General features: G+C 40.7%; 1 protein-coding gene across 1 annotated transcript in view; it reads right to left on the reverse strand.

The window, feature by feature from the left end:
* Window positions 1-26,709, reverse strand: part of NCKAP5 (NCK associated protein 5) — a 568,803-nt gene that overhangs the window by 134,046 nt on the left and 408,048 nt on the right. The window contains exons 9-10 of the mRNA XM_084643960.1: window positions 8,551-8,619; window positions 1,197-1,235 (exon numbers count right to left, since the gene is read on the reverse strand). Of these exons, the coding sequence (XP_084500086.1) occupies window positions 1,197-1,235; window positions 8,551-8,619 (108 nt within the window). The remainder of the gene's footprint in view (window positions 1-1,196; window positions 1,236-8,550; window positions 8,620-26,709) is intronic.

Below are 26,709 nucleotides of genomic sequence, written 5' to 3' on the forward strand. Positions count from 1 at the left end.
TATATCTGTACAAACTCCACAGTTCCTACAAGTTTGGGTGGGTCCATGATTGGGAAAGTATATTGTCATAAAAAAATCTGACTCTCAGTGCAAAAGGATTCAGAGAGCTTCTCTCTGCTTTTGGAAAACAATCACAACATTTCCCGAATTATAGCCTAAAATATGGAGACTTAAACTCTAGCAAATATGTTACCATTATAAGATGTGAATTTGCTTTATGTACTCAAGGACCAGTTCTCTGATTATATGTAGAATAGATATAACAAGAACAGCAACAGTGCAAGCTTCCCCACACTGCCTTGCCTCATGTCTGACCTGCGTGGACCACCACTAGGCTTGAGTGTGCTGTGTCATTTCCAGACCTATGCAGGGTGGAATTGTGGGTACAGAGACAAAGATAGTGTTCTGAAGATGTGGAGGTGAGGAATGGAATATTCATCCCCAAGTGACAGTGGCATCTGTGGAGCCATTTTGTGGCCACAATTACTGAGCATAGGGCTTTAGAAAACATTAATTGCCCCCTCTATATGCTCCCTCCACAGATCTTCACAGTACGTGAATGTGGTGGCTACACTCCAGGATATTCCTGCATTGCCTACCTACAAATCCCTCTCTACACAGCTGTCATATAGCACAGAGGTGTTAAAGAGCAAAGTTCCATAGCATGGGGCTGAAGTGTCCCCCTTACATCATCTTCACTACTCAGCCTTAGAATATCCATTCCTCCGCTGTGTATATGGGAGCCTTCCATTGCCACTCAGGGAGGCAAAGGCTTTCACCTATAACCCTTATATTCTGCTGTCAGCCAACAAGAGTGCCAAGTGTGACGGTGTTTTCTGATGTCCAACAGGAACCGGATTGGGAGACAGAACCAACTAATTTTGGATAGGACACAAAAAAGCCAAGAGATGGAATGGACTGTCAGGCATTATTTACCTTAGCCAGGCCTACCCTAAGTATCAAATGGGATGAGGCTATATATTCCATTACCAATCCTCTGAGGTGTCCAGAAATTATTTTTCATTTCTGTTATTGGTAAAACACTTGTCATATTTTGACATTTTGTGGTTGCGTTAGTGAAATGTGTGCACAGCATTTGAAAAAACGTATCACACATAAAAACATACATTTTCTAATTCAATGGTTTGCATTTATAGCCTTTAAAAATATGCCAAAAATCAGAGAAACAATCTTACCTTTTGAGTAAGTAGAGCTTGAACAACCTGGTTGGCTACCTGTAAGAAATAAATAATAAAATAACTGAGCAGTGTATTAGATTGATTTTTTTTGGCAGAGGAGACCCTTTTCTGAGGGATCCCACTATAAGCTATTTCCCCCCTGGAGTAACTCCCCGAACCCACTCCCTAAATCAGATAGTGACATAACGAGCGTACATACAATCTAGGTTCTAACTTTTGACCGGTTCCCAATTTCATACCAAACATATACACCCTAATAACTTTAGTATGACATTACAAATCTTTGTTTTGGTCTTCTAGTCTAATACAATCAAACAGAATACAATGTAAGGGTCAGATCTCTCACTGATGTAAATCACTATAGTTCAACTGACTTCAGTACCGCTACACTGCTGAGGATATGATCCTGAATGTTTTGATGAAGCTTAGTTGTTTGATTCAATGCTGGCAAATGGTACATCTATCATGATAGGCAGGCAACAATAAAGTGCCACAGAAAATTAAAATACCTAGAGTAATCAAAATATGGTTGGTTTCAGAGCAGCAGCCGTGTTAGTCTGTATTCGCAAAAAGAAAAGGAGTACTTGTGGCACCTTAGAGACTCACCAATTTATTTGAGCATAAGCTTTCGTGAGCTACAGCTCATTTCATCAGATCTGATGAAGTGAGCTGTAGCTCACGAAAGCTCATGCTCAAATAAATTGGTTAGTCTCTAAGGTGCCACAAGTCCTCCTTTTCTTTTTGCAAAATATGGTTGGAAGCATTCACACAATAATGTGTAATTGCCTTGAATCAGATTACACACCATTGATTAGAGGAACTGAATACGTGGGAGGGAATTTTTAAATTTATTTTATATAAGTGTCCTCTCCTTAGTTACATTTTTGACATGGGGGAAAAGTAAGTATTTTCTGCTGGTGATACTTTAGAATGTTTTTGACAAATGTTTCATTAAAAAAATGTATTACCATAATCAAATGTCATTTTTGAAACTATACATGAACTGTCACATTTTCAGTGGGTTTGTCCTGATTCCATTCTGTATAAATAACAATCTTAGGCTCAACTCTCTGTGCACAGAGTCTAGTTACGAGTTCGAGTTCATTTTAGCTTTCTAAAAGTTAAACAATACGTGAGGCTGTCATTTGGAAGTACAAATCTGCCTTGCCTCTCTTTACTGTTAGTGAATTTAAAATAAAAATTAAAAAAAACAGAGCGTTCAAGTGAACTAAGTCATGAGCAAAGAGCTGAAGCTAATTCATTTCGGCAAATAATTCAATTCTCTAAAACCCAAAACTTTGATTTGATTCATATTCTCATAAAATTGCCTAGTATCTATTTTTTCCCCCAAACTGGTCCCTAATTTAAGGCAGCCTATGGAACAATGGTCACATAAAATAGCTCTATACATGATTTAACAGAAGACAGACTAATACTGGAACTGTAATAACCCACAGGAGTAAATATGTTATATTTCTGAAATCCATGTGTTGCCCCACAGGCTTTTAGAATCTACATCTGACAGTGTTCCTTCTGGCATGTACTTTTAACGTCTGTTTGCTCTACCTGAAAATTGAACAAATCACATCTAATACATTATTTCTTTACTTCCTGACATACAGTTACTTTACCAAGGACTAAAGGGTTCTTTGCAATGTGTACAAAGCACTTGCAACAGCATTACCTGTAAAATTATTCTTACAGCTTTATAGACTGTACAAAGAAGTGTAAATGGAATAATCTGCCCATTGAGGTGGAGGGGTGAGGGAAGAACTTGCTGATGCACACTGGACAAATTTTCTAACTTGGGGTTGCATGAAGGTAGGTACCTAAGGGTTTGTCTACACAGGGACACAGGAAAGTTAATCTGAATTATTTATTATTATTTAAAGGTGTGAATTTGAAGTGAAGTGGTTTAGTTAAATTACATGAAAAGCCTGTGTGAACATCTTCATTCAGAATCAAAGTGGCCTTAATTCAGTTTAGTTTCATTCACTTCCAAAGTGATTTAAACTATATCAAATTAAGGCCACTTTAATTTTGAACAACATCTTCCATATAGGCATTTACTGTGGTTTAACTAATCCACTTCAAATTCACACATTTAGTTAATTTGGATTAATTTTCCTGGATGTCCCAGCATAGACAAGCCCTAAATGAATGCTGCTTGATTTTCACAGATGCTAATGACCAAAGCTCCCATTGACCCCAGTAGTTTTAGGTACCCAAGTCTGAAAATTATGTCTCCTGTCCTGAGATTTTCAAATCCAGTCCCTTGACTGGCATGTCCAGAGAAAACTGAGAATTCAGACTGAGCAGGAAGCCTGCAGGATAGTATTTGGAGTAATGGTGGTTCATTTAGGCTTCACACAGAAGGGAATCACCAAATGGAGTCACATCCAGACCCCCTCAGCTTAAAGGTGGTCATAATTATGGGAAATTCATTCCTGTGGTTAACATTCCTGTTCCTGTTTGTGGGAAAGTGAAGTAACTGCTAACTAAGACTACTTTACACCTATACCATGCCACTCACCTGAGGATGTCAAAAGGCTTTCAGACATTAAGCCACACAACACTCCTGTGTGGTAGGCATTGTCTGTGGTGTATTGAAAACTGTGTTAAAATTGCAAGCTGAACACTTTACATTGTAAGAGCGTTCCTGGTTCGGCTTACAGGCTAGAGGGCAAGGACCACACAGATGTTTTTTGGGACCCAGAAAAAAATCTGAAGGTGAGGCCCCTCATCATCCTTCTAAAAAATTATCATGGAGACAAAAGAGTTTAAGAAGAGGAGAAGGATTGAAGGAGGTTAGAGAGAGCCAGGTCTTTGGGGTTGCTGCCTGCCTTGTGCTGCCTGGGGGGCTAGAGAGGGGATGGGGAAGACATTGAGGGCCCAGGTGGTTGGAGTCACTGCCTTCCCTGCGGAGCTAGGGAGGCTCTGCCCCGCATACAGCTGGAAGGCCACTCCTGATCCTGCCTCTCCCTGAGTTCCAGGCACGCTAGTGGTGGGAGAATTTTCCCTGATTCTGCTCCTAACTCCAGGTTCTCAGCCTGGTGGGTCACCTCAGGCCCAGTGCAATGATGCCAGCAGCAGCCACTCTGAAATCTGAGTCACTCCCCACACTATTAATGGGGGGGAGAGGGGGCGGGGCGGGGGGCATTGCCAAACCTGAGTGGTGCTGGATATCCTGAACCAGACTGCAACGCCTCTCACTAAAATTTGGCCTAGATACTTGAGTTCTGTATGTGAAGTATTTTTTTACAGAACTGTATCTTTAACATATGGCTTTGTGTAACATTTAGGATTTTCTAATTAATTAAACAGAAGCTCTGAGAGATATTTTTCTTTCATTTTTTTAAAAAGTAAAATGCATATTGAAGAAGCCTTTATATGTTGGGGGTGCTAATTGGAAATGTATTATAGTAATATTAAGATGCAATCATTTTAAGATTTCATCTATCACTGAAGCAGTCATTTGTACATTTTCCTCTATATCAGTACAGTCAAGCTTGACAGAAATCTTAGCTGGCACAATAACGTGAATAAACATTATACCACTTCTTGCCAATAAACTGACAGTCAAATTCCTGAATAGGAAACTAGGATTAAGCATGTAACCTCAAGCCCATAAGGTACAGGAAGATAATCCTGTTTCTTGCATTATGTTTTCTAGACAGAGAGATAGGTTTACAGTATATTTTTGAATTTTAAATAAATGAGCTCCTTTTCTGGTTTGTGTAGGATTGGGCAGTTCAGTGCTATTTACTTCCAAATATTATTCCAGAGATGTTCATATGTCAACTTCAGATAAAATAATAGAGACGGGCAATTAATTTTAAAAATCTGTGAATATATTAATAGACTTCATAAAGGATTTTGCTTCAGTCATGTTCATATCCCTTGTATGTTTTCTGTCTATGAATATTTGAGTTTGATTGAGTTTTACTGGTGAAAATGATTAGAGAACATGAAATTTTAAGTCAGAGGTACAGTATTCACTCTTGAATAGTGATGGATGGGCATGGAATGAATGAGGAAGAAGGAAGTACAAGGAATGATGGAATGAAGAAGGAGACAAAGAAAGGAGGAGGAAATGGAAGTGAGAGAGGCTGTACTCATAGGTGTCAAACATGAGCTCAAACAGCTATTTGCTCCTCAAAGAAAGGAAATAAGAGGGAACTGTCATACCTTCACCGCTTTAGTTTGTGCATGTTGCGGGGCGGGGTGGAGGGGTGGGAAGTGATGAGATGTTGTTGCCAACCCATCATGGCTAGGCTGGGATGATGCTGGAACTTCTTCCCCAGGTAGGAGCCCCACCCACCATGAAAGTTTTGCTGAGGTGGCATGTATGGCCAAGCACAGAATCCACTTATGGGGTGGCAGGTTTACCCTCTGCTTGGGACAGACCCTGGCCTTCCTGGACAGGGAGCCGCGGTTTGGGAATGAAGGCCCACAGGACAGTGGCAGATTCCCTCAACCCTACAACCATCATTACCCCAACTAGAGGCAGGGTGGCGTCACAGGAGCACAGGGGCCCAGGAATTATGAACTGCCTTGAATCCAGCTCTTGGGTGTGCAAGACATGAAGAGGATGAAATGCACCCTTGGTTCATAGCATTCCCCTTAATCAACAGAGGTCAGAACATGACGTGACCATGCATAATATTGATCATCTCTGGCTGATGCTGTGACCTTGTATGGCTTCCTCTGCAGTCTGACAGGGATGGGACACCCCCTTTTGTGTGGGGTCCAAAGATCATGATTCATGATTGATTTGATTGCTGGTAGGAAATTAAAAATAATTATTGTAATGGACCCTGAAACTCTCTTTTAGAGGGCTGATCTACTGCAACTCGGGGACTGATCAGAGCCTGCTGTTCTGAGGGACAACTGAGTCCCTTCCCCTCAGCCAACCAGGTCATTTTGGTGGCAGAAGTGAACATGTGAGACATCCTGGAAGGAAAGAGAATGAGGCAGCTGGTCTCTGGTCCTGAAGATTGCATAGGAAACTCCTAAAATCTGGATCAAACAAGAAAAGGACCAGGGAAGGAGCTCCTGCCTGGGAGAAGTGGAGCTTGTACCTTGGGCCTAGAGCCTTAAAGAACAAAAGTTTTCTAACCAAAAAATGGACAATTTTTCATAATTTTTTAAAATGTTTTTATTTTTTGACCAGCTCTGCTGAGAATCCCTGGTTAGGAATAACTTTGTATCAGGGTATGCTTGCTCCAGAGGGATCCATGCGATTCAAGGCAATTGGAGCCACAGGGTCCCAAGGGCATTAATGGATTATTTCTTAATTGTGTTTATGTCAGATCATTAATTCTGTTTATTGTTTCTTTACTGAATTCACTGAGATTATCTCAGCAGAGTGGAAGTAAAGGTCCCTGTTTATTTTGTGAACCCTTCCTGTGAGTGACATTCCTGTGTGAGCCCACTCAGTGTTAGATGCCCATGTGGCTGTCATAGTTGGAACTCACAGTGCTTGTCTCCGGGTTTGTGGTGAGGTTGTCATGGCTGCTGAAACCAATTTATGTGCATCATTGCTCACATAGGTCCAGGCCTATTTCAGCTGAGATAGGGCAGGTTACAATATCACTAGGAAGAGAGAGGTCAAGGCATTGGAGGTGGGGAAAGAGATGAGAAATATAGTGGGTAACAGGTGAGGCAAAGAAGAAGAGAGGTGATTAGAAATAACAGAGGTATAAGAAAAAAAGAAGGGAACACAGAAAAAATGAGAGGCAAGACACAAGACAATGTACCTTACTGGAAACAGCAGCCCTTGTCACTTACAGACAAGAAACATTGCCTCCAGGAGAGCATTCACAGAATGGGAAGGAACAGATATGCCAGCGGAAGACCTGAATCACCTGACTGAAGCACTGAGAAAATAAAATCTGGAGCACAGTTTTAAAATGACTATTATTTGTATTGCAGTAGCACGTAGGAGCCACAGTCATGGACTAGGACCCCTTTGTGCTAGGCACTGTACAAATACACACCAAAAAGAGGGTTCCTTCCCCCAAATGCTTACAGTCTAAATATGTGGACCCCTTTTATTTTCTCAATGGTGGGTAACTGTCTCACTTAACCCAGTGCTGAAATGACTTCTATGGCCACATCATATCCAAGACAAGCAGATAATAAAAAACAAATAACTTCACAATTTCCTATTAAACGTAATTAATTCTTATATTCTATCCTAACTAGGTTCTTACACCACCATAGTATCTGAGCACCTTCCACCAGTGCGTTAAGTGACGTGACTAGTATCTGTCATATGCGATTTGTTCTTTCTGTCTTGTCCTTTCTCCAAGGGGAGAATTCTGTGTGTAGTGTAGTGTTTTGCTTTTTTAAATGCACAGGCTGCTGTGTGTTGCTATGCCGCAAGGTGTAAAGGCTGCCGTTTATCTGAGTTATAGTTATATATATAGCAACCACAGATCTGGTTCAAGCCAAACTAGACAGAGCATGCGATGGTGGGTGCAGACAGCCACAGAATCCACTAAAACCTTTGGGTGGGCCATATTTTATTTATTTGTTTGTGTTTCAAAAAGGCTACATACCCTTCCATAGGGCAACAACCAGTAACACCAGCTCTTACATGAGTTAGGCAGCGGCAATAGCCTGAGCATGCTTTGCTTCCAAGTAAAAAGATCCCAGCGCGGCTAGCCCATGCCATCCACTATAGGCACAACAGAGCACTCTCACAGCAGCGGTGGCAGCATGCCTTCTGTGGCCAGCAGCAGGTCACAGCACTGCAGTGAGATCAGGAATTTGGGGAGGGCATCCTCCCTTTCAGCACAAGGATTAATGTAGTGGGCAAAATAAAATGCTGACAGGCCAGTTACCCATCCCTTTTTTTCCCCCCCAGTGGTCACCAGCCCTTCTCCCCTTTCCCTCCAGCCCTCCTGAGATGGTGGCCCTGTGCAAGGGCACAGAGTGCACATTGGTTAAGCTGGGTCTGGTGCTAAGCACCCTTCTTTCGAGCTAAATGGAAGAAGCCGTTAAGTCCTTTTATGTAATGAAATCACTGAAAACAACAGAAGCCATCACCCAAGGCAATGGGCTGCATGGCGAGGCCTGAGCAGATGCTAAACTAAGCATGTGAGCTGAGGGCTCCCTGATTGTAAACAAAGCACTAAAGGATTGTTTGGCAAGCTGAGTATGTGCTAGAGGAGGGAAAGTTAGCAGACAGTGAGAGATACAGTCATGAGGGTGACCCTGAGAGCAGAACAACAGAGCTTCCAGGGCTGGGAACCTACTGGAAAGGCAGGCTTGGGGAAACTGCCTGTTCGTTGTTCATTACAGTCAGCAAAACTCAGTCACAGAACCTTTCTTAAATCTACATTACCTCATCGAGGCACCTTTCATACTGTTCTCTTTGATTTTCATTTTCCAGAGCCAATGCTGAATTCTCTGCCTGCAGTAAGATGCAAATATATAATGCAAATGAATCATTGGGTATTTTGTGCTACATGACAACTTATTCAATGAATTTACTGCACATACCTTCTCAGGATCCAAAATAATTTCTTAAAAATACACAAAACATATATTTCCTTTAAGTTACTGTTATAAACAAAACTGAAATGTCATCAGTTTTATGAAGTTATCCACAAAATACATTACAATTTAGAGAAATACAAGCATTGACATTCTAAGTATATCTGTAACCTAGTCTTGTCAGGTGCAAAGATAGTTTGCATGTCAATTTTATTCCTGGTACTGTACATTGAAACTGACACCCAACCTGCATAGAGAAAGTATCTGGTGGAAACGGAATCTATCCCAAGCTTAAAGCAACAATAAGTCATTCCAGGGCACTGGAATTGAGTAACAGTGGATATAGTGGCCACACAATAATTGATGGGTACATTACACTCTAATCATAAAAAGTATTTTCTTAATCCACCACATTAAAAACACATGCCAAAGTCTACCATTTCAAGAGTGAAAAGGAATTATATTTTACAACATCTAAATAAAATCTTAAAGTCAAATAGTAAATTTCATTCTAACAAATGTCAGTTTAAAAATTAATATTTTCCTGTATACTAATGGCTTTAATCTGTCCTTAATTATCCACTGTTCTGAGATTTTTGCATAATGCACATGAAAAAAATAGCACAAGCTGGTATTAAAATTTAAATTGTGTTAAATCACTGTACTCTTCTATATAATTTTGCCTTTGCCTTGGGAAGCTCCTTTGTTGCAGAAATTCCCCAAAATATAACAGAAACAAATACATCATTTTCAAATAAGAGCAAGTTTCACCTATATTCCTCTCAAAGACTGAAAAAATAAAACAAAATATAAAAATGTGCAAATTAAAGCTGGCCTTGGGAATCTATGTGTTGTCCCTGCTCCCCACTCAGACCCTTCACATCATGCAACCATAACATCACAATCAATACATTCAGATAATTACAACCATTAAAAAGTTTACATTACTCACCTCCCTTTTACTGCACTGACAATCCATAAAAGCTTAATAAATGAGGTCTTTTAACCACAATTATTTTTTGGAACAATGGTCACATGTATGGTTAATGTTTGCAATTCCAGACCGAAAAGTTTATTGGTGTAATCAAACACGTCCTAAGGGAAGATTTTGCCTGGAGAGAGCAACAGTTATCTCTTTATAGTTAAAAAAAAAAAGAAAAGAAAAGAAAAGAAACCTGAGCAAAATTGCAATTAGTTAATTCACCGACCTTTATTTCAAATTCAAGATTAACCTAAAAATAATGTGTTGGGAGGAGAAAGGGAAATATGCCCATAATTAGCCAGTATTTAAGAAGTATAGAGACAAGTCAAAGGGTGACAAGAGCAACATATGGAGATTACTTACCTTTCTAAACAAACAGTTTTATAAAGTCAGCAGTACACTCCAGAGATATCTATCAGCAAATGTTATGAATTTCTCTGCATCATATCTGCGCCATACAGCACACCCATAGATTCAACATTTGGTTACAAGAGAGTTTCTAAGTGTCCCAGCAAAGTGGCAGAACATATTGCAGGAAAAGGTAAAGGTGCAGTAGTAAATTCAAAGCAGAAGCAAAGATAGAAACAGAGGTCAGAATAACAAAAGCAGTAGTAAGAGTTTGGGAGCTGGATGCTCAAATATCCAAGAGGACATCATACTTGCACATTTGCACCGGAGCTAAAACAGAAGTAGGAGCACGTAAAGTATCTGTAACCCAAGGAAAGTGCCAGTCCACTCAGGAAACAGACACTTGTTATCAGTTTGGAAAAGCGTTCCATGCTCCTGGTGATTGCTGATTTAAAGATGCACATTGCAGAAGCTGTAATAAAAAAGGTCATAGCCAGTTTGTCACGCTATAAGAAATAAGGAAGAGACCAAATTAGGATATAGAAAAAGGAATATCAAGGTACACTCTGTAGACAGATTTCAGAGTAGCAGCCGTGTTAGTCTGTATTCGCAAAAAGAAAAGGAGTACTTTTGGCACCTTAGAGACTAACCAATTTATTTGAGCATAAGCTTTCGTGAGCTATAGCTCACTTCATCGGATGCATTCAGTGGAATTCACCTGTAGCTCACGAAAGCTTATGCTCAAATAAATTGGTTAGTCTCTAAGGTGCCACAAGTACTCCTTTTCTTTCTGCAGACAGAGGCAATGGTGACACAGACTGTGAGAGTGGATAGCCAGCTGTGGATATAGTGTAAGCCAAAATCACAAGTCAGCAATCGGGTTGACACCCCAGGTGGAGGGAAAAATACTTGAAATGGAAGTGGACACTGGCTCCATAGTCTCATGTTCAGAATATATGAAAACTTTAAAAAATAACTAACTGAGGGAGACACTGATGTTACTAAAACATATACGGGAGAAAAGATAGCACCAACTGGAGTAAAACAAGTGAATGTGGAGTATAACAATAAGCAATGTTTATTAGACTCTCATATCATTGAGAAGGGGGGCAAAGCCCTCTGGGGCGATGAATGGTTATACAATGTTCCTCTGGATTGGAAATCTATAAAGATCTCTAAAGTCACTTTCAGTATACCCCACTAAAGCAGCTGAACAGCAGCTGGAAGGGATATTATGTCAGGCATTGGGAATAATCAAGGGGGGCACAGGAACTCTAAACCACATGAAGGCTAAAATGATCCTAGCCGAGAAGGCACAACCCAAGTTTCACAAAACTCAACCAATACCTTACAGTAGTCGCTCAAAGGTAGATGCTGAACTGGAATGCCCAGAAAGAGAGAGCATGCTTTCAACAGGGGCCTGGAGCAAGAGGGGAACTCCTATCAGCCCAGCTGTGAAAAATGTGCTGCAGTAAGGGTTTGTGGATATTTTAAGGTCAGTCTGAAAACACTTACACATGGAAGTTCAGGAAGAGTCTAAAGCAAACCTCACAATCAACACACAAAAGGCTCTCTACCAATACAGCAGGCTAGTGTGTAGCATTGCTTCAGCTCCTGCTATATGGCAATGGATCAAGTTTTGCAAGGTATTCTGAGCACACAGTGGTATCTGGATGACATGACTGTGACCAGTAGAGGAACATCTGGAATCCTGGAAGGGGATAGTGAAGTGTCTAAAAGAATCTGGGTTACAAGCCAATTGCATAAAATGTGAACTTTTCAAGGGCTCAATAGCTTATTGCGTGCACGTTACTGATGTACACGGCCTACATAAATCTCAGGAGAAGATTAAAGCAGTGCTGGAAGCTCTTCTGACAAAGAATGGTTTCAGAGTAACAGCCGTGTTAGTCTGTACTCGCAAAAAGAAAAGGAGTACTTGTGGCACCTTAGAGACTCTCACGAAAGCTTATGCTCAAATAAATTGGTTAGTCTCTAAGGTGCCACAAGTACTCCTCTTCTGACAAAGAATGTGTCATAATGTAGAACATTTCTAGGATTTATTAACTACTATAGCCGATTTGACCACACCTAGCAACTGTATTACATCTGCTGAACTGTTTGCTGCAGACTGGTCAAAAGTGGGTATAGTCATGTAAGCGTCAAAAAGCTTTCCTGGAAGCAAAACAATTGGTCATATCAGACAGTGAGCTAACGCATTTTAACCCACTGTTGCCTGTCAAGTTAGCATGTGATGCTTCTTTATATGGAATGGGGGCAGTTATATTGCACACAATGCCAGATGGCAGAGAGAGATCCATAGCATTCGCCTCCAGTCTCTCACAGTGCCAATATGTAACTATGCACAAATAGACAAAGACGCTTTAAGTCTGGTATTGGGTGCAAAGAAATTCACACCTGTCATAGAGCACCAAGCCCTAGTATCAATCTTGCATCTGAGGAAGGGAGTTCCTGTGACAACTGCAGCATGTATGCAATGCTTGGCCCTCTTCTTGGCAGGTTATATCTATAGCATCGAATTCAAAAGAACAGATGCTCACGCAAACCAAGATAGGCTCCCCTGTCTGCCCATGCTAGTTGAAGGGTAACCTGTAACAAAAACAAAATCTATTATATTTGTAAACTTGTTACAAACTGAGTGTGCCCCAGTGACTTGTAGTTTGTTCGAGCAAGAAACCAAGAGGTTTATGAAGCCACTCTGAAGGGCTGGAAATACACTGAGCACCCTAATCTGGCACCCTTTTACACTGGCAAAGTTGAATTTATGTTACATCCAGGAATTCATTTATTATACCTAGCAAACTGCATATAAGAGTCTTAGAAAAGATCCACGTAAGTCACCTAGGAGTAGTACAAATGAAGGCATTTGCCAGAAATTTTGTATTGTGGTCAGGCATTGACTAACAAATAGAGCCACTTGCTAAGGAATGTTTAGAATGCCAACAGGTACCAGACATGCCTAAACCAGCACCATTACACCCCTGAGAATGGCCCTCAGCACCGTGGCAGGGTCTGCATATTGATTTTGCAGAACCATTTTGGGGAATAATGTATCGAGTAGTGGTGGATGCCCATTCCAAATGGTCACATATTTTTTGCATGAAAACCACCACAGCTGCACAGATGGTAGAAAAATCTTTGAATTTTGTTTGCAAGAACTGGGCAGCAGGAACAAGCTGCGAGTGACAACAGCTTTCAGCTAAGTTCAGAAGGGTTTCAGTAGTTCATGAAGAAAAATGGTGTTAGACATGTTATCTCAGCACTATGCCATGGAGCCACAAATGGTTTGGTTGAAAGACTTGTACAAACTTCTATACAAGCTCTGTGATCCATAACAGATGAGAAGGGGTCATTATAGCAGAAGTTGGCATGCTTCTTACTAGCATATCAAAATGCATAACATGCCATGATGAACCAAACATCTGAAATTCTGTTTATGGACTGAAATCTCAGGTCATGCTTGGACTTATTAAAGCAAGATCTATGTCTACAAGTCAGAAATAGTCAAATAAGTTAAGCAATTGGAGAGAGCGCACCTTGTAAGCTACAAATGGATCAAACAGCAATCTCTAGCACACAAATGGGTACTTTGTCCTATCGAGTACACGTGGCACCCAATATATTCTGACACTGCCACACTGACCCACTTCAAGATTTGGGGGTGACTCCATGACTGACAAAAGACGCAAACTTGGGAAGCCATCAATTGTTCCGACACTGGTGCCCCAACAAGAAGCAATAACTTTAAACCAGAAAACAGCTGCATTGAACCATCAGCATCATCTGAGCGACATCCGATTCAGACATTACTGCGGACACACCACTTCCTCAGGGAAATGTTCAAAATGCTGGCAGATGCAAAATACAAACCACCTAAAAGATCTGACTTGTAACTGAACCTTTGGTTGTTCCCCCCCAAACACTTCTGAAGGTTTTGTGCCCATTTGATTTCAGGGAGAGGATGGATGTGATATATTTGAATGTATTGAGCAGTGTTGAATCTGTTTATGTGAATTTGCAATTACAGTTTTATTTCTGAGTCAGTACTCACCAATGTGAATAGGTATTGTACAATCTAGCCCTAAAATAGTAAGCTTGAAAAATATATATGATACAGCCTGCTCCCATGTCCAAATGCCTAAAAGATCTGCTAACAATATATGGTCATTTAGTAAACACACAACTACAAAATATCAAACTTGAGTCCTACATTTCTTGCAGTCTGTCTTATTTTGACTGCTGTGATGTAGTAATAAAATGGAAGCCGAATCTAAAACTGCATGTGTTTTATTGCCTAATATATGACTTCAGCAAGCTATTCCTTGGTGAATACACTGCCAAAATTAGGAAATCTGAGCGTGACAGCATTAATAATAAATAGTACATTTTCCCTCATTGTCTGCCACAGTGGAAATAGCTGTATAATACAAACTTTTTCACACCAGTGGCTTTGAATGTGTACAGAAAGGATATAATCCAGTCTATGCTAGCTTGCTTCTTGATTGCTGAGCAAATCATGCCCATTTATTTGGTATTTTTGAAATGGGGACTGAGCAAGGAAGGGAACACTTCACAGACTTCATTTAAGACCCCGGTGCCAATCCCTGAAAGGTTGACAGACCTATACAGGGATCAGTATGTCACCCCATATTGCAAAAGAACACTTACAGTAAACCACAATCACCCCCATAATATTTACATATATATAAACTTGGGAACAGTGTTGTAGTTTAAAAAAAAAACACCTTTCTTTAAAAGAGGGAAACCAAAGTAGGGATAAGTGAGACAGGCTAAAAGTCAAGTAGAGTTGGACCTTGCAAAGGGAATTAAAACCAACAGTAAAAGGTTCTATAGCCATATAAATAAGAAGAAAACAAAGAAAGAAGAAGTGGGACAGCTAAACACTGAGGATGGAGTGGAGGTAAAGGATAATCTAGGCATGGCCCAATAACTAAACAAATACTTTGCCTCAGTCTTTAATAAGGCTAATGAGGATCTTAGTAGCATGACAAATGGGAATAAGGATATGGAGGTAGATATTACCATATCTGAGGTAGAAGCGAAACTCGAACAGCTTAATGGGCCTAAATCGGGGGGCCCAGGTAATCTTCATCCAAGAATATTAAAGGAATTGGCACAAGAAATTGCAAGTCCATTAGCAAGAATTTTTAATGAATCTGTAAACTCATGGGTTGTACCGTATGATTGGAGAATTGCTAACATAGTTCTTATTTTTAAGAAAGGGAAAAAAATTGACCTGGGTAACTACAGGCCTGTTAGTTTGACATCTGTAGTATGCAAGGTCTTGAAAAAATTTTTGAAGGAGAAGTAGTTAAGGACATCGAGGTCAATGGTAAATGGGACAAAATACAACATGGTTTATCAAAAGGTAGATCGTGCCAAACCAATCTGATCTCCTTCTTTGAGAAAGTAACAGATTTTTTAGACAAAGGAAATGCAGTGGATCTAATTTACCTAGATTCCAGTAAGGCGTTTGATACTGTGCCACATGGGGAATTATTAGTTAAACTGGAAAAGATGGGGATCAATATGAAAATTGAAAGGTGGATAAGGAATTGGTTAAAGGGGAGACTATCACAGAGGGTCATACTGAAAGGTGAACCGTCAGGCTGGAGGGAGGTTACCAGTGGAGTTCCTCAGAGATCGGTTTTGGGACCAATCTTTTTATTACTGACCTCGGCACAAAAAGTGGGAGTGTGCTAATAAAATTTGCAGATGATACAAAGCTGGGAGGTATTGCCAATTTAGAGAGAGACCGGGATATCATACAGGAAGATCTGGATGACCTTGTAAACTGGAGTAATAGTAATAGGATGAAATTTAATAGTGAAAAGTGCAAGGTCATGAAATTAGGGATTAATAACAAGAAATTTAGTTATAAACTGGGGACACATCAATTAGAAGTAACGGAGGAGGAGAAGGACCTTGGAGTATTGGTTGATCACAGGATGACTATGAGCCGCCAATGTGATATCGCTGTGAAAAAAGCGAATGTGGTCTTGGGATGCATTAGGCAAGGTATTTCCAGTAGAGATAAGGAGGTTTTAGTACCGTTATACAAGGCACTGGTGAGACCTCACCTGGAATACTGTGTGCAGTTCTGGTCTCCCATGTTTAAGAAGGATGAATTCAAACTGGAACAGAGAAGGTACAGAGAAGGGCTACTAGGATGATCTGAGGAATGGAAAACCTGTCTTATGAAAGGAGACTCAAGGAGCTTGGCTTGTTTAGCCTAACCAAAAGAAGGTTGAGAGGAGATACGATTGCTCTCTATAAATATATCAGAGGGATAAATACCGGAGAGGGAGGAGAATTATTTAAGCTTAGTACCAATGTGGACACAAGAACAAATGGATATAAACTGGTCATCGGGAAGTTTACACTTGAAATTAGACAAAAATTTCTAACCCTCAGAGGAGTGAAGTTTTGGAATAATCTTCCAAGGGAAGCAGTGGGGGCAAAAGACCTATCTGGCTTTAAGATTAAACTCTTAAAGGAGTTGGTATGATGGGATAATATGATTTTGACAATTAATTGGTCTTTAAATATTCATGGTAAATAGGCCCAATGGCCTGTGATGGGATGTTAGATGGGGTGGGATCTGAGTTACTACGAAGAATTCTTTCCTGGGTATCTGGCTGTTTAATCTTGCCCATATGCTCAGGGTTCAGCTGATCGCCGTATTTGGGGTTGGGAAGGAATTTTCCTCCAGGGCAGATTGGAAGAGGCCCTGGAGGTTTTTCATCTTCTTCTGTAGCATGGGGCACGGGTCACTTGCTGGAGGATTCTCTGCTCCTTGAAGTCTTTAAACCATGATTTGAGGACTTCAATAGCTCAGACATAGGTGAGAGGTTTATCGCAGGAGTGGGTGGGTGAGATTCTGTGGCCTGCATTGTGTAGAAGGTCAGACTAGATGATCATAATGGTCCCTTCTGACCTTAATATCTATGAATCTATGAATGTGCTTTTTCTCTTTGGAAGACCAGAATGGTAGAGAATTGTGGAAGTCTTTCACCACTCTTATCACCCAGACTTTTTACCTCATGGTGTTCTCTGTTGGTAATCCTAATGATCCTTGTTTCCTCTACCCCCAAGAATTCAGATTCCAGCCATCTTCTGATTGGGAAACTCTTGCGGGATTTGCATGGAGTTAAAAAGTATCACTCCTTATAATTATTTGAAAAGGTGGCTGTTAAGCAAAATAGGTACTCTGAGAAACTGTCCCTCTGTTACACATTTTTTGTGGGAAGTGGGAGGACAGTATACTCCAAGCTGTATCATGTTTACTGACCCTCAGAGGCATAATAGAGAAATAGAAGTTACACACCTGACATAACCTAGGAGGTGAGTCCATAAATCAAAAGGAAGAAAGCTGGAAGATTATTGATGACGACACTTTCTTAACTATCAACTGTATGGTTTCTGCAGTCATTCTGGTTTTAGATACAGTTGTACTTTTATTCTAATTCTAATGGATCTGTGCGCATCTTTTTTCTTCTGTGTTTTCTTATGTCCCAATACACACACAGAACGTAAAAAACTAAACAAAACAACCTAAAAGCCAAAGCAGTCTAAGCATGGTAAACAGTCCCGGGGACCATGGATATGTTTGGTCTGTCACTAGTGTTTCAGCAGCTCAGACTGTCGGTAAGTATTTCTCTGCTAGGGTCTCAGCCCTCCTCCTATAGTATCATTCAGTCAGTTGAACACATGTTGCAACATAAAGCTTGCCATTAGATGAGTCATTACATACTGCTTTGCATGCTATTAAGGCACTATCATGCTGATGCCAAGATAGAGGCTTATGTGCTTCATATCTTCAAATTGGAATGAAAGGTTTCTACTGTAGAAGAGACTCTCCAAACAGTTAGTGAGAAATATAAGGTTTTAAATCAGTAACTGGATAATGCTAAAGCAGCTTTCAGCTGCCTTAATTAGAGACAACTTTGTTCTAAACCGTAAGACTGAATTTATGGAAAATCAATTAGAAAATGAAAATTTAAGATTACTTTGTATAAAATAGGGTTTTCTGGCATTGACACCATCACCAAGATACAGTCATTACTAGATACTTATTTGTTTCTTAGTTTGATCCAGTTTTCAGGGTGGAAAAGGCAGATTATATCTCCAGCAAAGTTATAAATATTTTCAGGACACGTTAGAGCTGGGATAACAATCTTTCCCACTCTCACGCCGACAAGGGTCTTATGAAACATAATGAATTAGTTCATGATAAGTACTTTGAGATCTTCAAAAGAAAAGTGTGATACTGTATACTGATTGGAGAAAGTCTTCAACACTTTTATAAATACGATGGAAGAAAAAAAACAAAACCCACTGAATTTTCCCCAAAAAGACTGATTTTCTTTCAAGAACCAATTATTGCAGAGTCAAGATATAAAGCAAAGGGATATGGAGGGCAGGATAGCAGACATGTATTTGGCACTAAGGCGAAAGGAAATGAGGGTTTAAAGGTTGTATGTCAAGTTAGCAACTCAAAATTCTTTGAAGGTATCATTGATAAAGGTCAAGGGGAACAGAGTTATGACAGTGAACTTTAAAAGCACTGACAGAATGCTAGAACACTGGTTACTCTGTGCATTTCCTTGTTATTCATAATAAACCAGTAGTCCCTTTATAGAAAAGTTTATTGATTTACACAGACACTCATTTGTGTAAACCCTGTATAGTACATTAAGAGCTGCCCAAGTACTTCAAATGCACTCAGCAATTTTTTTTTCATGTTTTTAATCTATGATTTCACACATTTTGTGCGCAGAGCTGTATAGATTCCACCATTTATAGCTATCCAGAAGGGGCTGGTTTGAACCTAAGAAGAAGTTTGTAGACTGTGTAGATGTAGGTAATGGTTCCTGGATCCCTTATGTCCTTTGGGATTTTTTCCAAGCTACTGCTCTAGAAGGAGCCTGCCAACTCCATGCCTTTGACCCTGGTGAACTGTTTACCTCCATCTTTTTCTGCATGTCTTGATGAGACAGAGACAACATACCTTTTGAAAGTAAGGAATTACATAAAAGTTTTACTGGCATAGTTACGTTGGTTAAGGGGTGTGATATTTGTAATGATAAAACTATTCTAGTAAAAGCCCTAGTGTAGACATAGTTACATCACTATAAAACTGTTTATACTGGTATAACTTTTGCTGGTTCCATGTTTCCTTTTATATTGATATAAATGCTTCAATGTAGGAATTATACTGCTATAACTGCATCTCCAGAGTGTCATTCACCAATACAATTCTTTCTCTTTCTTCAATCCCAGCCTCATTCACTACACAGCTTCTGACTTCTGCAACAAATGAGGCAGGGGTCCTACGTTCAGCAGCTTCATTCACTACACAGCCTTGATTCATTCCATAAGCACTGTTCATCTATACCCTGAATGAGGCAGGAGTCCGGCAGAAACAACAGTATGCGTCCATGTAGTTTAAAACTACTATAATACATACATACAAGGAGATCACTTGTGCGTATGTATAATGTGGGGGGGAGGGAGGGATAGCTCAGTGATTTGAGTATTGGCTTGCTAAACCCAGGGTTGTGAGTTCAATCCTTGAGGGGGTCATTTAGGGATCTGGGGCAAAACTTGGGGATTGGTCCTGCTTTGAGCAGGGGGTTGGACTAGATGAACTCCTAAGGTCCCTTCTAACCCTGATATTCTATGACCAAACAGAGGTTGCAAAGACAATATTAACATGGGTATTTCCTTACTTTTGAGTGCTTGACTGTGCAAACTTAACGTTCTTTTACTGTCTCTTGCCCTTCCCCCCCACAGCCCATCTCCTTCCTTAGAGGTTTTTAAGGTCAGGCTTGACAAAGCCCTGGCTGGGATGATTTAGTTCGGGTTCGGTCCTGCTTTGAGCAGGGGGTTGGACTAGATGACCTCCTGAGGTCCCTTCCAACCCTGATATTCTATGATTCTAAACTGCATATGTGCACATTATTTGTATGTGGACCTAAACTTTAGCTTTAAAAAATTGTGTGGATTTAGTGCTGGAGAAAGACTGGAGTAAGGAAGTCCTCCATTTATCCACAATCCAGCAAGAGAACAGGGGAAGTTGTTACCCTCACGCATTGCCCTGCCAATATACCTCCACTGATCTATCATAGACTGCCCCTAGGCGCCAACAAAGGTAGCATAATTTAAATGGTCCATGTAGTTCTAACTCTCTCTACTGAGTCACAGTCTCTGACTGCTACCGAGAATAACTAATGATGAAGTCAAGTTATCCCACTCATTCATCTGTTAGCAAAAAATCAGGCATAACTCAGACTTCAACTAGGCTTCTCAAAATGCCCCAAGACAATTAGATACATTTTTTATTTTCTGGTTAAAGTCGGAGTTCTGCCTTGTTTTGTCGTTATTCATTTCTTTTCGCAAACTGGTGAATGAGTGGGATAACATGACTTTTAACCTTTTAACCTTCTACTTATGTTGGATAAGAAACTGACCTTCACAAGGCTAAGCCAAACAAACCCAAACTATCTGAGGTTCACACATTTTACTAGAGATGAGGCTGCTTCTTAAATATAAAATATAAATCAATTTTTCCGGGGCTTTGCAAACTATCTTTGCTGCGTTTTCTTAGGATTTTTCCAGAGAAGCTATGGCCTGATATTTTTAACTGGCTCAAGAGTCACAATATTCCTCTTTCTTATTTCTGTTGACTATATGGTAGTTAAGAACAACAAGCCTTTAAAACCTTCAACATTTTCCCTCCTGATACCATAGAAATGTCTGGAGCTGACATTTTAAAAGAAGCTTAGGAACAGGCTCTAGCACAACAGAATACACTATAACACAAGACTTATCTTCCAGCAAATAAATACCCAGGCTATAAACAGATATATCAGTAATAGCCATTTTTTAGCAAATTCTGGTGTACGGAAAATTTCAGCATCTCTGACATATACTGTTTGTATACATACACACACAGAGTATAATGTACTTACAATATAATCACACATACAAGCATATGTAGGATACAATTATACATCTCTATATGTCAGATGTAAAGGGTCTCTATTCCATCATTTTTTGACATGGTCAGACAGTATACTTTTGGAGAAGAGGAGAACGGTGACAATAAATTGGACAAACCGACAGTGCTGTACATCATATGTGTTGTCTCTGGGGGTCACAGATCTAACAAAATATCAAAGCTCTGACATTGCCTAAAGAAAGGGGCCACTGCTAGTGAGGGGAACTGATGTAGCCAAATCCGAGAGAATGTTTTCCCACTGACTTCAGAGCCACCACCATACAGTATGGAAAGCGTAGGGGACAATTTCCTGGTGCAACTGCTAGAGGAGCCAACTAGGGGGGGAGCTTTTCTTGACCTGCTGCTCACAAACTGGGAAGAATTAGTAGGGGAAGCAAAAGTGGATGGGAATCTGGGAGGCAGTGACCATGAGTTGGTTGAGTTCAGGATCCTGACACAGGGAAGAAAGGTAAGCAGCAGGATACGGACCCTGGACCTCAGGAAAGCAGACTTCGACTCTCTCAGGGAACGGATGGGTAGGATCCCTTGGGGGACTAACATGAAGGGGAAAGGAGTCCAGGAGAGCTGGCTGTATTTCAAGGAATCCCTGTTGAGGTTACAGGGACAAACCATCCCGATGTGTCGAAAGAATAGTAAATATGGCAGGCGACCAGCTTGGCTTAACGGTGAAATCCTAGCGGATCTTAAACATAAAAAAGAAGCTTACAAGAAGTGGAAGGTTGGACATATGACCAGGGAAGAGTATAAAAATATTGCTCGGGCATGTAGGAATGAAATCAGGAGGGCCAAATCGCACCTGGAGCTGCAGCTAGCGAGAGATGTCAAGAGTAACAAGAAGGGTTTCTTCAGGTATGTTGGCAACAAGAAGAAAGCCAAGGAAAGTGTGGGCCCCTTACTGAATGAGGGAGGCAACCTAGTGACAGAGGATGTGGAAAAGCTAATGTACTCAATGCTTATTTTGCCTCTGTCTTCACTAACAAGGTCAGCTCCCAGACTGCTGTGCTGGGCATAACAACATGGGAATAGATGGCCAGCCCTCTGTGGAGAAAGAGGTGGTTAGGGACTATTTAGAAAAGCTGGACGTGCACAAGTCCATAGGGCCGGACGAGTTGCATCCAAGAGTACTAAAGGAATTGGCGGCTGTGATTGCAGAGCCATTGGCCATTATCTTTGAAAACTCGTGGTGAACGGGGGAAGTCCCGGATGACCGGAAAAAGGCTAATGTAGTGCCAATCTTTAAAAAAGGGAAGAAGGAGGATCCTGGGAACTACAGGCCAGTCAGCCTCACCTCAGTCCCCGGAAAAATCATGGAGCAGGTCCTCAAAGAATCAATCCTGAAGCACTTACATGAGAGGAAAGTGATCAGGAACAGTCAGCATGGATTCACCAAGGGAAGGTCATGCCTGACTAATCTAATCGCCTTCTATGATGAGATTACTGGTTCTGTGGATGAAGGGAAAACAGTGGATGTATTGTTTCTTGACTTTAGCAAAGCCTTTGACATGGTCTCCCACAGTGTTCTTGTCAGCAAGTTAAAGAAGTATGGGCTGGATGAATGCACTATAAGGTGGGTAGAAAGTTGGCTAGATTGTCGGGTAGTGATCAATGGCTCCATGTCTAGTTGGCAGCCGGTGTCAAGTGGAGTGCCCCAGGGGTCGGTCCTAGGGCCGGTTTTGTTCAATATCTTCATAAATGATCTGGAGGATGGTGTGGATTGCACTCTCAGCAAATTTGCAGATGATACTAAACTGGGAGGAGCGGTAGATACGCTGGAGGGCAGGGATAGGATACAGAGGGACCTAGACAAATTGGAGGATTGGGCCAAAAGAAATCTGATGAGGTTCAATAAAGATAAGTGCAGGGTCCTGCACTTAGGACGGAAGAACCCAATGCACAGCTAAAGACTAGGGACCGAATGGCTAGGCAGCAGTTCTGCGGAGAAGGACCTAGGGGTGACAGTGGACGAGAAGCTGGATATGAGTCAGCAGTGTGCCCTTGTTGCCAAGAAGGCCAATGGCATTTTGGGATGTATAAGTAGTGGCATAGCGAACAGATTGAGGGACGTGATCGTCCCCCTCTATTCGACATTGGTGAGGCCTCATCTGGAGTACTGTGTCCAGTTTTGGGCCCCGCACTACAAGAAGGATGTGGATAAATTGGAGAGAGTCCAGCGAAGGGCAACAAAAATGATTAGGGGTCTGGAACACATGAGTTATGAGGAGAGGCTGAGGGAGCTGGGATTGTTTAGCCTGCAGAAGAGAAGAATGAGGGGGGATTTGATAGCTGCTTTCAACTACCTGAGAGTTGGTTCCAGAGAGGATGGTTCTAGACTATTCTCAGTGGTGGAAGAGGACAGGACAAGGAGTAATGGTCTCAAGTTGCAGTGGGGGAGATTTAGGTTGGATATTAGGAAAAACTTTTTCACTAGGAGGGTGGTGAAACACTGGAATGCGTTACCTAGGGAGGTGGTAGAATCTCCTTCCTTAGAAGTTTTTAAGGTCAGGCTTGACAAAGCCCTGGCTGGGATGATTTAATTGGGGATTGGTCCTGCTTTGAGCAGGGGGTTGGACTAGATGACCTCCTGAGGTCCCTTCCAACCCTGATATTCTATGATTCTATTACCGCATATGCTTCTTGTTCTATTCCGGACATGATGCTACAGGCAGTGGTGCCAAAACACAAATGCAGGGCAGAATCCTGAATGCTCCTGCAAGGGAACATTTGTGCATGTCACCCCAAAAAGGCAACTGTAATTACTGGTGTATCTTTGCTTTCTTGTATTCAAAAACTTGGGTTTGGCAATCCATCTCTTTGCAAATTGTGAAGCACCTCCCCAATCTCTGCTATGTTTCATCTCCTTGTCCAATCCTGTAAATGAGCTGATGCCATAATGACACTCTCTCCAATTGGTATCCAACAGAGCTTCTCATCTTGGTGTATTTATTTTGCTTCTCCTACCTGGTATTAACAAATATTTGCATCTTTCTCAAGGAAATAAACATTAATCAGTCCAGCAGTACTGAAATTGTAATTGTTATGAACTAAGGAAAGGCCATAAATAAGAAATGCAATCCTAATGCCAACTAGACACATCTTTAAGAACATTTTCTCCCCCCCCCCGCACACATTTGCATATTATTTAAATATACATAAACACACTCACTTATAAACACACAAAGGATTCACTTCACTCACCACTGAAATGGATTTTTTTTGTCATTTTGGTTTACAGACTTCTTTATTTGTTTGGCTAGCTGCATTTGCTTTCACTCTTTTTCTCTGCTTCAAGCAACAAAATCTCCAGAGAAAATCCCTGAGACCAATTTTTCAGGAATTCAATAAAGTGTTCACTATGACTGTTTGGCAGCTTTGTGCCAATATGTACAGTGATAACTAGAGCTGGTTGAAAATTTTTCTGTGGAACACTTTTCTGTCAGAAAATGCAGTTTTGTCAAAATCAAAACATTCATGGGAACGTGTAAATGTAGATGAAAATTTCAAAATGGTTCTAATCAAAATGGAGTATTTCTTTCTGACTTCCTTGTTTCAATTTGACAATTTTTAAATGTGTATTTTCTTATATATATATTTAATATTTATACACATATTATTGAATATATTTTAATGTTTCAACTTTATGAAAATAAAACATTTTGACATCTAAAAAATGTTTTGATAAGATCATTTACATGTTTCAGAAACTAAGTATTTTGGAATCTTCAGCCAATTTTAAATTTCAAATTTTCATTCCAATCAGGATGAAAAAATTTTTGAAATGTCTGAATTTCCTCAGGATGAAAATTCCATTTTCTAATGAACTCTAACCATCCCATTATGACTTAGAACCTGATGCGAAGTCCACTGAGGTCAGCTGGAAGTGCTCCTATGACTTCAGTGGGCTTGGGATCTGGTACTTAAGAGCTTTTTGAAAATGATGAGTGTGACGAATCAGCAATTTTGTTTTTTGAAAGTAGAATATTGTAGGATTTTTAAAAAATTCATAACATGACAGAAACTACTCATATGCTTAAAGTTAAGCATGCATGCAAGTTTTTGTAAGGTGGGAGGAATCTCAAGTTGAAATCAAGTTATAACATCCTTTCCCTCAAACTTCTGTAGTGATGAGCACCTCAGGGAGGGAGAAGACTTTATCTCGAATACTAGCCCGATTCTACTGGCCAGGTGTGCATCATAAGATAAGAGAATACTGTTCCCCCTGACCAAAATGTCAGTTGGCCAGCAGCAAAGGGGCCCCAAGGCACCCTTGATCCCTCTGCCTTTGATCAAGATGACCTTCAAGAGAATTGGTGTGGACATGGTTGGACCCCTAGCAAAAACTACCTCGGTGCATCAGTGCATAGTAGAGATTGTTGACTATGCAATCAGGTACCCAGAGGCTGCTCCACGAAAGCTATGGCAATAGCTCCAGAGTTCCTGAAGCTCTTTTCATGCATGGGATTTCCCCCAGGAAATATTAACAAATCAAGGAACTAACTTCACCTCCCAGCTGATGAGTAAACTATTCTACCTTCTAAAGGTTATGTTCCTAAAAACCTTGGTGGAACAACCATAGATTGATGGCCTAATAGAGTGATTTAATAAGATACTGAAAGGAATGTTGAAATGCTTTGCCAGTGACTACTCCAAACAGTGGGACCAGCTACACCCATCACTCCTGTTTGCCATGAGAAGTACTGCAAGACTCTTTGGGGTTATCTCCATTTGAATTGCTTTATGGTCGTCAACCACGGGGAATTTTGTATTTGCTCTGTGAAGGGTGGGAGGAACAAGACGTAGGTAGTGCCTTAAGCATGACCCAATACGTCTTGCAACTAAGGCAGTGGTGGGCGAACTATGGTGACCATGTCCTACTGTCCTAAATGTAGTCTGTAACCTATCATTTAAATCAGCTTCTAAACCAAATGACCGGAGGATAGCCAATGTGATGCCAATTTTTAAAAAGGGCTCCAGAGGTGATCCCAGCAATTACAGGCTGGTAAGCCTGACTTCAGTACCAGGTAAACTGGTTGAAACTATAGTAAAGAACAAAATTGTCAGACACATAGATGAACAAAGTTTGTTGGGGACGTGTCAACACGGTTTTTGTAAAGGGAAATCATGCCTCACCAATCTACTAGAATTCTTTGAAAGGGTTAACAAGCATGTGGACAAGGGGAATCCAGTGGATAGATTTTCAGATTTAGATTTTCAGAAAGCCTTTGACAAGGTCCCTCACCAATTGCTCTTTAAGCTGTCATGGGATAAGAGGGAAGGTCCTCTCATGGACCGGTAACTGGTTAAAAGATAGGAAACAAAGGGTAGGAATAAACGGTCAGTTTTCAGAATGGAGAGAGGTAAATAGTGGTGTCCCCCAGGGGTCTGTACTAGGACCAGTTCTATGCAACACATTCATAAATGATCTGGAAAAAGGGATAAACAGTGAAGTGGCAAAATTTTCAGATGATACAAAACTACTCAAAAAGAAAAGGAGTACTTGTGGCACCTTAGAGACTAACCAATTTATTAGAGCATAAGCTTTCGTGAGCTACAGCTCACTTCATCAGATGCATATCGTGGAAACTGCAGCAGACTAAATATATACACAGAGAATATGA

This window comes from Lepidochelys olivacea (genome assembly GCF_965140295.1).
Source record: "Lepidochelys olivacea isolate rLepOli2 genome assembly, chromosome: 11".
In the NCBI taxonomy this organism is placed as follows: Eukaryota; Metazoa; Chordata; order Testudines; family Cheloniidae; genus Lepidochelys; species Lepidochelys olivacea.